General features: G+C 38.8%; 1 protein-coding gene across 1 annotated transcript in view; it reads left to right on the plus strand.

Annotated features, from left to right (window-relative positions):
- Positions 1 to 7,785: 7,785 nt before the first annotated feature.
- The window catches only part of LOC124609569, a 409,000-nt gene continuing 400,939 nt past the window's right edge, over positions 7,786 to 15,846 (plus strand). The window contains exon 1 of the mRNA XM_047140082.1: positions 7,786 to 8,458. Within this exon, the coding sequence (XP_046996038.1) occupies positions 8,281 to 8,458 (178 nt within the window). The 5' untranslated portion in view covers positions 7,786 to 8,280. The remainder of the gene's footprint in view (positions 8,459 to 15,846) is intronic.

A 15,846-nucleotide genomic window follows, 5' to 3' on the forward strand; every position in this document is an offset into this window, starting at 1 on the left:
TTGGGCAGTGTTATCCCACCCTACAGCCCTGACCTAGCCCCATCGGACTCCCATTTGTTTGGGCCATTAACGGGTGTTATTCGTGGAACACCTGTTGAAGACTCATCGGTGACACACAGTGAAGCACTGGCTCCGCCACCAGGACAAGGTTTAGTGCCGACAGGGCATACACGCCTTCGTTTCCCGCTGGGGAAAGGCCACAGAACGGGATGGAGGTTACGTGGAAAAATAACGTGTATAGATGAAACACTATTCTTTCGTGTGTGTAACTCTCATTATGTTCAGTAATATGGTGCATTACTTTCTGTGCAACACTCTTATATTACAAGGTTCTTGCAACTCTAAAATGAATTTGAAACTATGCAGCAACAAACCACCCCGCTTCGACCATGAGACGCTTCAGGCAACAGCAACTTGCTTTGTCATCCCATTCCACTAAGTGTGCGAGAGAGAAAGAGAGAGCACCTGTAACGCAACTCGAGAGGACATTGTCAAGCCCCTTTGTACCAAAAAAGGAAACACTATATTGGGTGACTTAATTGCAGCAAGATTATAACAAAATACTGCAGAATTACCTATACTGCGAAATCACGTTACTTTACCCGACAAGGCACTCTTCACCATACACCTTCGGTGATCTGTGGCACATGATTACAGATGTAGACTCAAGTAACTGTTACAGCCTGAAATGAAACACAGGGAAGTCGTCTGCGCAGTATAGTATAGTTAACAGTATTTTGATTGAAGTTTCTAGATTTTCAAGCTTCGTCAATTGGGGAACATGTTATACAGTTATGCCGCCGCAAAAGATTGAAAGGCATTGGTGTTCATCAAATTATGATCTTGAAATACCATAGCAGGCTCACACTGATGTTTAACAGTCGTCTCTTGGACATTACCGACGTTTTAGCTATGCAAAATTTCCCCATAGACCGTCTGTGGTCGTTTTAAAACGCCTATTCCGCCGCGCTCTAGTATGCACAGTGCTCAAATATTATCAGCATTGTTTATGTGAAACCTATCAATGTTCGATTTATATTTTATCTAGTCATGAAGCTGCTTTAGTAAAGAAGTAAACTGTTGTGAAAGTGTGGGCGGAGGAAGGAAACAGTAACCCATTTAATCTCATTAAGAAGTAAAGTGTGACAGTTGGAAAGAAGTCGTGTTACGTTTCTATTTGGTTTTGGATGACACTTAAAAATATTCCATTCACTTGGCAACGTAAAGTGCTCTGTGAAATAAAATATTCTACCTGGGTGGAGTAACTCAGTAATGAATAATACTTTGTTTGAGATCTACTCGTTGTCTTGGAGATCTTACCTGAAACTGGATTCACATTTTAGGTTTATACAGCGCGTAATATGAAATTAGCTCAGAATACGCCAACAAACTTTTTATAACATTTTATTTCTGAATACGACACAGACCTCACGGCTTAAAAGTCAAAAAAACATTGAGCCCCGTCTCTCAAACTATACACATTTCATAAAAATTGGAACACTGTTGACAGCGTTGATTTTTCGAGTTACAATGAAAAATCATAACATCCCGTTGATTTAACATGCAGTTAGAAATGTTACAGCTGATATCATTCGATCAATACACACAGTTCAGTCCGAAAAAGAGGTTGTCACAGGAATTTACAACAAACATGCAACACAGACAATGTTTTTTATAGTTTTGTTAATTATACAATAAATAAATTAGATGCAGGATTCCTACCGTTTCAGAAGCTTGACTGAAGAGATCTTTGTATCAGTATTACCTGACATTCTGACATTTAAACACAAAGTAGGTTTTTAGCCGTTTGTTTATAGTTTTTGAATGACAGTAACACATAAAATTTCATAATTATTCCGAAAGTTAGTGAGTATCGTTACGTATGTATGGCATACAAACGAATGGCAGTTGTAGACGAGATAAGTTAAACTTTTCTGAAGCATTTTGGCTGTTCATTGAAAATGAGCAATTGATAAAACACGATTTTATAAGCGTGCCAGTTTCATGTGTTCAGAACAATCAACAGAGTTCTATTGACTTGGTACATTGCTGATTCAAATATCATATACATTACATACATTCACAAAGTAGGGATTACTGTTACTGACATTTTATTTACTCTATGGTTATACTGTTAACTGAAATCTGGGTGGTTACATGTCCTAACTGAACTAAGAGTTCTGGTATCGAACCATTCTGTTTGCTATCGAACCATTCAATTTCAGTCTCGAAAGCATAGCTTAATTCTTCTCCATCAGTTTCAACAAAAGAGATGTATTTACCGTAAACCATGTGCGGCCAAGTTAAGAGTGTGTCAACGAATTTTTTTTCAAATTGACATGCAGTGTTTCGTAAAAAGAATTATAATGTTTAAAGCAGTTCTCTCTGGCTATTGTATACTAGGAAAATGTTTATTTTCGTATAAACGTTGGAAAAACATAAGTTTCTGTATCTTCAGTAATAAATAATTTCCAGCTCGACATAAATTTAAAGGAAATTTTGTTTTCATTCATGATTTGACCACGGGAACATCTTCGCGCGTTTTGTTCACATTGTGAACTTTTATGGAGTAAACAAAGTCGTTTATAAGATTCAAGGAAAAAGGTACAGTAGTATGAGATGGCTTGAAAGTTGTCACGCAACAAGCTGTCGTCTACCACGGACCGCTGGAAAATAGTACTTACAGCGCATTCGGACTTCCATCATGAAATGTTCTGTTTTATGGAATTTTCCTTAATAGGTTAAAGTGAACGCCGGGATGATTTCTTTGACAGGTATAGGACAATATCCTCGCTCGAGCTTTCCCGGTCTCACTCTAATGATCTCGTTGTCAACGGGACGTTAAGCGCTGATTTTCCTTCTTTCGTATGTAGCAGTTACTTGACACAAGCAAAAGTGGCATTTAACCTTGTGTAGTTTAATCTATACAGCATTTTCGTTCTGAGCTAACCGCGGTCAAATTTAGATGTTCCGTCTGTGGTGTCGACGTACACATCGACTGAAATGAAAAGTTGCTACACACCTAAAAATCACACCAATGTCTTTTTTTTTGTCACCGTATCACAATATTTGCAACCTCGACGAGGTCAGTCTCATTGGCTCCAAAATGAGATAAAATTTTCTACGTTTCCAGCCACAATTCATCTCACGTAACATCATTGACAGTTAATTCTGGTGTACAAACTATGCTTCCAGTGCACTGTAAACGTGTGACTCAAACAAATGATATAAATTGGGAAGACCGTAAGACCGCAATTATTAGCAATGTCAACAAAAAATTGCATAACATCTGTTGATAATAAACCTCGATCTCCAAAAATTTGGAATGAGAAAGTCAGGTTGATAGCAGGCAAGGCGAATGCTCAACTTCTTTTTATTGGGAGAATTTCGGGAAAATAGAACTCACCCATAAAGGAGACGGCGCACAGAACTCTAGTGCGACGCATTCTTGAGTACTGTTCGAGTGTTTGAGATCCCCCAACAGGCCGAATTAAAGGAAGACATCGAAGCAATTCAGAGACGTGCTGCTGGATTTATTACCAAAAGATTCGATCAGCACTCAAGTATCATGGAGACGCTTCGTTAACTCAAATGGGAATCCCTCGGGGGGAGACGACACTGTTTCCGCAAGGTACTATTGCGGAAATCTAGAGACCCGGCATTTGAGGCCGACTGCAGAACAATTCTATAGACGCCAACGTACATTCCACGTAAGGACTATTAAGATAGTATAGGAGACATTAGCACTCGTACGTAGGCCTTTAGATAGTTTTTCCCTCGCTCTGGGGACAGGAAAGGAAATGACTAGTAGTGGAACGTGGTACTGTCTGCCACGCACTTTAGGTAGGTTTCCGGAGTCCGTATGTGGAGTTTGATGGTTTTACAACACCAAATGTGTTCATTCTTTTCTGGAAACTCCACATTTTTTTCCAACCCAGGCTGCCCTAGCCCTACGCGACTCAGATGTATTTAAGGAAGAATGTTGGAAGTGATAATGATATATCTTTACTCTTAAGCAGCAGAGGCTCAAACTTATTATATATGTTGAAGTTGTTGCTCTGAAAAAAGTTACTAACTGTAAGTGAAACGAACGAAGTGCAGTATCTAATTATAAAATTCAGTCCATTCTGCAGTATTCTTCACTCGTTACAAAAACAAGTTTCGCTCGTTTTTAGTCGTTTGTTAAGACTGATGCAGTTTCGCGCTCAGTAATGTGTAAGGGCTCTCAAATAAAAAAAAGGGATATAAACTCTGTTGCTATTTACTTATATGGATATGGTGTCTGTTTTTTCGGACATCAACGCCCGTCAGCAGCTGAAGGTATTAATATATAATTCTAATTTCGTTCTGTTACTATTGGTTATCCGTCTTAAACTGACTGCACTTTAATTAAAAAGAACTACACTAGACACGTTTCGTTTTACTTTATAAAGCATCTTACGTGGTTAATCTGTAAACTGAATACGTACATTTGTACATTTTTGGTTGTTTTATGTTGAAAACAGCGTTTTGTTTATAAAGTTGGTGTGCAAGTTACTTGCAATGGTTTTTTACACATTTTGTTCCTTGCCTCCTTGCTAGCCAGCGGCTGGTGAATCGAATTCCTTCGACGTCAACCATAATCGTAAATATTCTAGCTCAGGAAATACTGCAGAATGCCAAAAACTGCCAAGTGCAAATGTGAAATGAAACCTTACGACACCAACCGCTGGTAGCAAGGAAGGAAGGAGCACAATATCTAAAGAAAAGTCAATAATCACGGAAGATGCTTTATAAATTAAAGCGAAACGCGTGTGGTGTAATTCTTTTCAATTACATTGCAGTCAGCTGAAGACGGAGAACCTATAGAAACAGATGTTAACAGCTGCTGCGGAAGATGGCCACGCAAACAAACGTAAATTACAAGTAAGATTCGTGATTCTTCATTTGAATGCAGACACCAAAAACAAAAACAGCGCCACGACAGAGCGAAAAGGCGTAAAGACAGTAATGTCTTCTTTGTGACGGTATGCTCCTCAAGGCCGATCAATTTCACTTGTAACAATTTCCTTGATATGCAAATCGTTGACGATCAAGTCTTACGAGAACGCAAACTAAGATACTTTCAGAGTCTGCGCACACACGCTGTGTTAGATCAGATGTTACAGATTTCTGGAGAAGAACAAAACGAGCTATTTACTGAAAAAAATCGGGTGCAGCTCTGCTGTATAATTTTAAACTCGAATGCGATTCGGACTTGGCAGGCTGATGAGAAAATACACCCTGCTTTATTTTTACTTATTCTCTACTTATTCATTTTACTGCCGTGCAAAACAACAACATGCACGCAGAAGAAATTAGATACTGTATTCGCCACATCTTGTAGCACGTGTAATACGTAAAATCAAATCTCCCAAACGATCCAGACATCTCTTGAACAAAGCTGACATAATTTGCTCAGTCTTACAACTGTTGAAGATAAAAGTTACCAATACCGGTACACTGTAAGTAGAAACTGATATTAAAATATTCTAGAACACACACACACACACACACACACACACACACACACACACACACACACACACACACTACTCAGTCGAAAGCGAAATGCATTTTTTGGGTACGGTATTATTATTATTTTATTTTTATTTTTTTGTTACGGTATTCAATACTCGAAGTAAGCGACGTTGCCACTAGACCCCGTACAAAGAAACGTACTGCAGTTGTGGCAATGTGTTTTTCTCGACACGACATTGGATTACGAGTTTTCCAGAGGAGAACCTGCATTTCTGGTTATCACACGTGGTCTATTAGACAACGAGACACGTCTAAACATAGAAGATGATGGATGCTGCGAATAGTGTTGCAAATGCTTGTCAGTTTCCTGATGAATACACTTATCAATATGCCATCTCAGTTTTAATTTAATAAGTTAGTCATAATTTACCGTTATCATTTACAGAAACGAAAGCACAATTGAGACTACAAGTGTTTAGCTTGTGTGACGGAAGGAACAATTATAATTGTATGGGTCATCTAATGAAGTGTTGTGATGTGATGAAATTTTTCAGAGACCGCTACCAGTCACAAAATTTTGTCGTTTTATTTAAATTATTTAACGAAGCAACATGTTTCGAATTACAAAGCTAGTCTTCAGGCTACAATGACAACACAAAAAGTGTTTAATAAATGCACGCATTGACATTAAAGTTGTTCGCTACAGTCTTGGCATGTCTTGTGGTCATGCTGCAGAGAGATAGAGAGAAGGATAACCTACTATGAGGCAATATTCACGACGTTTGTTAGCTGTCGTTCACATAATTTTTCAAATAGTCATCACTCACTTTGTTCATATGAAATGCCTGTCTTCTTGTGATGTGTTCAGTTAACACCATTGTTCATAAAATTGCAATGGACACTCAAAACACGTAATTACAATAAAATTCTACTGTGCAGTAGAAACAAAACCGTTGTCAAAATAAAGTTGTTTCGTATGACGTACCGATTAGTCGCTCTTGGTGTTATATGTCACTTGCTTTGTTTTCTGCACATCTTGTAGCACATTAGAGTTGATTGTGATGGCGTATTTTATGTGTTCATTGCAAGTTTTGAACAATGGCTAACAGGTTCTAAGGAGCCATACCAATGGAAGTAACTGAACCAACCACTAGAAGGAGGCATTCCATACGAACAACGTCATTTTTTTTAATTAATTGAACAGTAAACCAACGATCGAACTGAATATTTCCTCATAATAGGCCGATATTTTTTTTTACTCTGCAGCATGAACTCTACACATGCAAAGATTGTAGAAACTTTGAAATCTCTGTGTGCATTTTGTTAGGCGGCTTTTGTATTGCCATTGTAGCCTGAAGATGAAGTTTGTACCTCGAAACGTGACGCTTCATTAAATAATTTGAGCATATCAACAAAATTTTTTAATTGGTAGCAGTCTCCGAGAGACTTTATAATTTTTTTTTAACAGTCACTGTCCATTAACAGTCAAAATTGCTTTACAAAGTATTGTAATTTTGTTCATATTTGGTAGGCCCCTGCTTGAGACACTTTTGCAGTTAATATCGAAAGGTACATAACCATAAATAAACAAATAATCATTAATCACGTACAGATCGAGCGGAACTTTTTGTCGAATCGCAAAGTGCCGGAGAATGTAGACAATAGAAACGTCCAGACACGTGAAGTTGTTATGCTCCACACCAAGGCATTCATGTACATAGAGATCAATCATCGAAATTTAATAGACGAAGTAGTTAAGTGTACTACATCATAGTCGGTAAAAATAGACGATGTATATTGTTGTAAATGTAGGTGAGTGTGCAGACTTAGCCCTTATTTTTTGATAACGGAGTGGGCGTGACTGCATTAGTGACATAAAGTAGTGGCTCTCTTCAGATTCTAAGCCCAATAAGTAGCTAGTAGCATTTGAGAGTAATTATGCACTGTTAGGTTCACATACTCCTCAGAGCGCAGAGAAGCCTTTATTAAAACTGGCACGAAAAGGTAAATAACAGTTCAAGAAAAGCAACGTTAACTGTTTTCAGTATCTAGCGTATTTTATCTTCAAATAACACTCGTAATTAAGAACTGTATCTTCCCACTTGTCGCATCGTTCTAATAAAATTCTAGATAATCCAGACCATAAATAGTCATGTTTTCATGTTCGCCGCTCCCACTGCGTTTGAAATCTCCGCGCCACCGCTACGCTTGAACGGCATAGGCTGCAGCGCGGCCAATGGCGTTGCACCTTGCTGCCCAGTAGGCTTCCCAGGGTTCCAATATGGCAACTCTGATAGTAGTAGCGTAACTTGCGGAGAAGATGTTTTGAAATAGTCGTACATTTGTGTCACTTGTAGAGCGCGAAGATATAGGTGTGTTACGTATAAAGCGGTTATGTTATTACGAGCATTAGTAGGTGTTATTATCCCCCCATATCATAGCAATGGCGTGTGTTGTTAGGTTTCTGTGTGTGTTATATGTATAACCTTAACTGGTTTTATGTTGGGTTGTATATATTGCTGAGTTTTTAATAATTTATGCTTATATTAATATAAAATGTGCCGGTAGACATCGTATCTCTGCCCAACTTTCGTAAATGCCTTTTTAATATTTTATATTATTTTCGTAACCTTAAATGTCACGTTGCATATGATTTGTTTATGTCATGTATTATTGTTTGTAACGAAAGTCATTTCAGGATTTCGGTACGTTTGTTGTTGTGTATGTATGAGTGAATGGTTATGTTGCTTCTGAGTGAATGGTTATACCATTAGGCTAGCGATGACAGAGCAGGTACTAAAAATAATAAGCAAGCCGAACGTCAGGTGTAATGTCAGCTGTTCATCTAAGACACAATTAAGCTGGAGTTACTGTGCATTACGAGAAAACGAGGAATACACTGCAGTTGTCCCTGCAATTCATCTGCCTGCAGAAATATGCTGCTCCAAAATATTGTCTGGTGAGTAATATTTTTTATTTTTTAAAATAAATCTTGGCAAATGTATGAACGTGTTGCAAACATGCAAATTGTCATTTCGCTGTTCATTGAGCTTAGCTATTCCATTGGATAATCGTTGCTAATTGCGTGACACGTCGAGTGCAAATTGCTCTAATAGCAGACGAACGAAGTTAACATCCTTTGAAATGGCTTCTTGAGTCAGTAACGTGCGTGTTTTTCACTCTACAAAAGTACAATTTCGTTTCGTGAATAATATTTTGTCTCTGGAAATGCTGGCCAGGAACTAAGAAAATATGAATATATGTTAATGTGCAGGGCTAACAAATTCTGGAAATTATCTTATTGCACTGTTCTACATTCGCGTTATTGTGCAGCTGTTGTATATTGACTACTAATGCATACTAAAAAAAAAAAAAGTTGTGCTAGGCACTTGAGGTTGTAAATTTATGGTTTATACAAAATTTGCCATATTGTTCCGTTTTGCATTGCTCGTAAAACAGACATAATCACTTTTTTTTATTGTTAGAAATGTTTTATTACTCTTCATGATATCGTCTGCTGTCGCGAGTGATCGGTGTGTGTTCATGTCTATATGTACAGAAGATATTGCAGCAACATACTACAGCGAGCGATTATATTCTAAATTGAATAATGTTATGCAAGTGCTCAAGTTTTAATGTATTCGTGACTGTCAATGAGAAAGTAAGGGAGAAGTGATCTAATTAAAGTTTCACGAAAGATGACGGAGGAAATCTTTCGATGTCTTCTACCATATATTTTTGCGGGGAAACACCATCAAAAATGCAGTAACAGAAGCCAGTGCACAAACATCGCTTCCTTTGCAGCGTGAGAATTATATTAATAATATTTATCTCATCCTGTTTGTTCCTGTGCCTTTCGAACAGCTGATACCGGTTGTGTAGTACCAAATATTATCGTGTTCGAAATACACCACATGGACGTGCAACTGTAATATTTCTGCATAATTCACAGCGATGTCGCTGCTACGGGGTTGGCTTTACTAGTGATGAACTGTTTGTAGGTGATAAATAATTACTTTGCTATCTAGGCTATAGCAAATTCAATTTATTTGACTGCGGCTATAAATTCGACGTGTGCGGCAGTTTTTTTCGTTGTAAACTCGACCAGACGGTTTCCACTGTAGTTCGTTTGTTACCCCTAAAGGTTGCAGCTTATGACTTAATTACTATTCGGTAAAGTGTGCAAACATGATTCGTTTTGAACCGACAGAATTGGGCTACCTAGCCACTCAGAATTCAGTTGTCGGTGAGAAGTTTTAAGCCGCAGGTACATGTTTTGATTCTTGATTTGGTAACGTTACCATTAGAAGTCGAATGCGTTTGAACACCATCTGCTATTAATTTTAAGCTTTGCACAGTTATTAACTGATGAAATATGACTAGCACTTACTGTTTTGCCACAAACATGAAGGATGGTGCTTGTTTTTCGTTGAACTCATCCATAGCTGGAAGTGATATTTTTGTGCAGTTAATGCACACATTATAGCTTAGAACCACAGTTTGCATCCAAGAGATTGTGTAGGCACTTTATGATGTATGTGAAAGTTTAGACCTAAGACGGGAAATTTCATATATATATATATCTATGAGGCCTTGAAAACAAAGAGGAATCAAGAATATCGTGACAGAGGGTGGTTATTGTTAAAGGAATTTTAGCGATACGGCATGATTAGGTACTCGAGATTGTAGTGCAAGCACATTATTTTGATTCTGTGTTACTAGTTATTCTGTTGAAATTAACAACAGTATGTTTCCTACTGAATTTCATGGCGCGCGACAATATTGTGAATTGTTAGCAACACAGCTGCAAAACTGCGTTTTCTTTCAGTTTGGCAATTTAGAAAAGGGGTTTTACAAACCAACCGCAACTGCACTAAAATAATGAGCTTCCACAATCGTCTCTAAAATAAATACTCGTGTAATCGAACCTTCTTGTGGAGAGTTATTTTCATTTTATTACGCCCATAATGCGCCGAATACAGAAGATTTTTGTATTCGATATTGCACATCAGTGTCAACTAATATTCTTCATGTGACTGAGAACACATCCCTCACGGATTTAGTTCGCGCGTATTTCTATGTGTTTGTTTAATCTCTTACTGGTAAAATTACATCTAATCAAACACAGATTGCGTGGATGTTGCTTAAGCAGTATGTTTCTCAAACGATTTTCGCAGATCTTTGTGCGTGTAGGGTCGAAAACAAGTTTTGTTTTTTACTTCATACACAGAGAATGGGGAGGGGCGGGCGAGAAAACTCTCTGTCGCTGGTTTAGTGAACGGATGATGGTCGGTGAAGATGTGAGGGTGGGGGAATACGTGTTCGCTCAGTTTGGTGCTCAGGGCAGTGGCGAAGATGATTTCTGAGACGTGCTGCTTAACAGAAAGGAAATAAACAGTTTGCAGTACAGCACGTGCCAGTCATTTTTATCATAAATGTCCATATCTGCAACATGTTGCTGTAATGCGCAAACTGCTTGGCTTAGTGAGCTTAGTGAGAAGCAAGCGCATGCGCCTTTGTTCTTCGGGCACGGTCTATCCTGTCTCGAATTCGTCAGCAGCTGCACCAGTGTACCTGGATGGCTGCAAAACTATGCTAGCGTACCAGCAACGACGAGAAACTCCATTTTTTTTTTTTTACGATTAACTAATCGCTTTTTCGCCTTACTACGCGTATTATATGGTACACATATCGCCTCTTTGAAAATTACTGCTCGTTGCTAGAATGGACCACTGTCGGAAGTAGATGAGTGTGTATCAGATTTTGATACAAAATGGAGATTATGATTGTGTCTTAACGATAAGTAATTCCCCATGTTATACTCAGGCACAACTGTAGATCACATGAATATGACGCAACTGGTTGTGGAACTTGGCAGCAGGTGTGTGTAATAGTTAACATGTGAACTGAAGAGGTAGACGTCTAATAAAATACTTTTTTTCACTGGGAGTTATGTTTCTAGAGGTCAACTTTTGCGACCCAACATAAGCAGCAAGTCTGTAACCAAATCGGCAGCATGACTTCCAAATATATTGATTGTGACGTTCCTAATGTCATATATAAAACAGATTTGTGTGTGTGTTTTTCTCGTTATCCGAAACAGTGGTATCGTTTGGTAATAAAAACACACACTAAGCGATTTTCAGCTCAGTTACAGAACCAAAGATACCTTGTGATGTAGAATGCAGTTGTGGACGAGGAGCAACTATATGACATAGCTGTGATGATAACGGTTTTTGGTGAGAAAGGTGTCTGATTATAGTCTCCGAGTATAACTCCGCATATTTAATGGAAAGTTGTTGCATCATATGCTGTTGCGACTTAGGTTTCCCTAAATAAGATAACGGTAGGAGTGGTCACTGACCCACCCTGCCGACAATCCTAAGTGTTAGGTTAGAAGAGGCGTGTCGTAGAGCACAAGGGATTGTTAGAATGTGGGAAGCTAGAAAATAGTTTTTTGTTCCTGTAGAAGTAATTACTCACATTCTGCCAATTCTAAATTGACAAATTCCAAAATATGCTGCTTATTTCGGTTAAATATTCTAGCAGGATTGCAATACGGTAGAAAAATGTTAGAAGGTACCGTATAAAGCTACACACAAAACAGAGAAACCTTCATTCCGTGATGTTGTTGAAATACCACCGGACTAATCCATGTAAATGAGACAAGTTCGGCAGATGTCGGCAGTATTAAGCGTAATTAAATAAAGGAATAATGTACTTTTAGCTCGGCCGCATAATCCCCGGAACAGCTTGCTGTCGGGTTACTAAAATCACTCGTAACAGTGTCTGCAAAACAGCAACATGCCTCCAACGAATACGAGTTAACAAATTTAATAAGCTGTTATCATCTGTACAGAGCGCTTAGTTTACACATAAGTACATCGTATCCCTATAAAATAAACAATAAACAAATATTCCCTGTTCTATTCCTTACGACCAAAAATTTAGGCTGCAACATCACTTGCAGAAATAGTGTTTAAGGATTAAATGTTAATAAGTTTTGAACTAGCAAATCGGCGTTCAAAACCTTTTTTTACGGAATAGTAGTTGTAACACCTGAAACTCTCTTACTTAGAAAGTGATTGTAAGTGTTTGCAATTCGTCTATCAACATTGTTTGTAAACTATATGTCAGGATACAACTTTCTCCATTGAGAAATAAATAAGATTTTTTATGTAATGTAACTCGTGTTTTCAGAAGCTCTGTGCACTAAGTAAGTGTAGTTTGTTCATAACAAAATTCATAGATTGAATGAGACGCTCTGCACAACAAAAAATTGTAGTTTAACATTTGTACTGAGTTGTGTGAGGTGACAATTGTTTGGTAGTTATCGTTTGGACTGCGTTCCCCATTAGCAGCTGCGCGAAAAGGATCAGTGCGTTGTTCTGAGACATGCAAAAGCACTGTGCTTTGACACACACAAAAATAGCGCCTTTTTGTGACTTACGTCTTGGATTTTAATAGCAGTGTGAAGCTTGCTATAGCCACGTGCCAGCGAACATTTTGCTAGATGACAGTTTCTGTAAAAAGCTGCCCGCATAGGAAACACAGTTGATGTATCTTTAGGGTTATGATATTACATAACAGGCTATTTTTTAATGAAAGTGGTTGTAGGTCCGTAATTTTGTGTGTGTGTGTGTGTGTGTGTGTGTGTGTGTGTGTGTGTGTGTGTGTGTGTGTGTGTGTGTGAGAGAGAGAGAGAGAGAGAGAGAGAGAGAGAGAGAGCGAGCGAGCGAGCGAGCGAGAGCGATCGATCGATCGTAACTCGGGTATTGATTATATTGCGTGTATGGACTATAGTAACCATCAGCATCTCCCAAATGGCAGCACTTGAAGCTTGATGGAATCGTTGATGGTAGTTTACAAAATTAGTCCTCATGATACCTAGATTTATATTATTGAAATCATGTACGTTGTTTTCCTTTTTTGTCTGGTGGAGTTACGTTGACATGATCAGTTTTTGGATATGCATAGCTCGAATTAGGGGAGCACCAAAGTACTGAACTACGAAACAATGTACGTCCCGCACGATCAGAAAGACTTATTTAAAAATATAGTGGTCTCACGCCATTGTCCAGTTTGGATTTACGAATGTTCCAGGTGTAAATACAACACAACATGCGAAAAACTGTATTCCATTACAGGTCTTCGTACCTCAGTGTATCTGCTTAGAAATATTACGTGTCTGACAGTGTAAGAGTGACAGAAAAATATGCTAGTTGCAACAACAAAAAATTACATTTCTCTGTTACAACTAACATTTTTTTTTTCTCTTAAGTTGCGGTTAAGTTCGCTGTCTAGAACCAACCTAGCCGAACTGTTGTCTGATGGATCTGTAACCCATGTCGGTCTCAAAGGGTCGCATATGTTTGTATCCATACAGTCTAACAAGTGAGGTTAAGAAAATGCTGAGTAATTGATGTTAATTGTTGAAATATTGAATGGATGATTTGCTGAACGATAGATTATGGTTGTCGTCATTAAGGGAAACTTTGATGTGGGGTCAGAGGGACTGACTTCAAAGTTTCGAATGGGGGTATACTGACGTTTTGTGACGTGGCCTGAATGATCTGAGAGATTTTGTCAATCTTTAGGTTTGTGTACAACTCTGGTACCTTGTAGCATCTGCGGGAGTTCTGATGAAACTGTTTTGAATTCTCTGAACCTTGGTGCTCTTAGTGTCGGAGGCCATCGGCCAAATATCGGAACCGTATGTAATCGTCGGTAGGAGTGTCATTTTGAAGATTCCTGTTTTTGTTGTGATAATTAGTCTGTTGCCCTTTATTAGAAGATAGTCTAAAATTCGTGGCGGATGCCATTTGCAAATGTGAGTTACATGATCTTTTAAGTGTCAGCCTCTTGCCGAGTTGGACGCCGAAGTATTTTTTATTTTATTTTATCTTATTTCCAGAGAAAGATTGTGTCGTTCATTCTGATACACAGATCTCACGATATTCTTTTGAAAGTACATAAAATTTCTTGGGTCTTGTCAAGATTAACTGTTGCCTTCCAGTTGTTCACACACCGTTGCTCAAGTTTTGTGTGTTGCACAACTTGTTTACTATGAAATTAAGATCAGAGCTACTTTTGAAGAGCTCAGTGTCAACAGCAAGTAATGAAAGATAACTTTCGGATTTTTTGGGGTATTATTTGCAAATAAAGATCACACGATGGGGCCCAAAGCCGTGTTTTGCGGGACTCCAGTTCTGTGGCTATCATATTGCTATCACCTCCTGGGACGTACACGTAGAAGACACTGGTGTACAGCCTCTGTTAAACTGTTCTGAGCAAGTTAGACATTTCATTTTACAGGGTTAAAATCGTCGTCAAGGTATGAATGTTGTTGCAGTACGTTGAGTTTTTTGTGTCGTTTTGTGGAGTCATAAACTTAGGAAACAACAGTGCTGTGTTACACACGTGGTGCTTCAGGGCGAAAGGAAGACCTGTTCAGGGGTCATAATATTGGGCCGTTCTGAAAAGAAACATGTGCGGATATTTACTATTCTCAGTAATATGTGAGGCAGAGTAGTTTGAAACTGTCAAGAATATGAGTGGTGCCGGAGATAGTAAATTACTAAAACGTTACTTTGTGAGTTTTTCTTCTACCTTGCTTTTTCAAATCGTTTTCATTAGTGCCACTGCCAACTGCAATTCAATGCATTTTGCTTCTCATGAAGTGAGGTGCTATCCCTTTAACCTGCACAAGAACATTTAAAACAGAAGCAAAGCAAATCTTATGATTTGCCTGTAGACTAGTATCTTCAGACAGAGCTCCCTTATGGATAGAAATGCGCCTCCGTAGCTGAGTGGTCGGCGCAGCTGACTGCCAGGGATTTTTCCGTGGTGAGAGGACTGGGCCAGGCTGCACTCAGCCTCGTGAGGGCATCCGAAGAGCTGCTCAACCAATTAGTAGCGGTTCCAGGGACTAGAAACCGGACAGCGACCGGGAGAGCGCTTGTTGGTCCCAAACATCTCCATACAGTGAAGCCATAAGGAGGGGATGGTACGGCGGTCTGTCGGGCGGGACCAATTTCCCTTCTAGTGACAGAGCGCGAAACTTCACCTTTTAGCATTATAGATAGAGTGCTCTTGACGGTCATGAAACAACTCCACTATGTCTGACGTAGAGTTCAGGATTGTTTCCATTGTTAACGAGCTCTACATTGTCGCCACATACGTTCCGCGCCTCCTCTTCCAATAATCAAGCAACAGATTCTACATCAGTTTCGGATATCGTGTTCCCTTAAGACAGTTACCTGCAATAACTAGTTCTGTGAATTGGTTATCACGCGTTAATCGGAAATTGATGCTCCGGTAGTGTGAGAATAGCAATATTTGCCAACT

This window comes from Schistocerca americana, chromosome 1 (assembly GCF_021461395.2).
Source record: "Schistocerca americana isolate TAMUIC-IGC-003095 chromosome 1, iqSchAmer2.1, whole genome shotgun sequence".
Classification (NCBI taxonomy): Eukaryota; Metazoa; Arthropoda; class Insecta; order Orthoptera; family Acrididae; genus Schistocerca; species Schistocerca americana.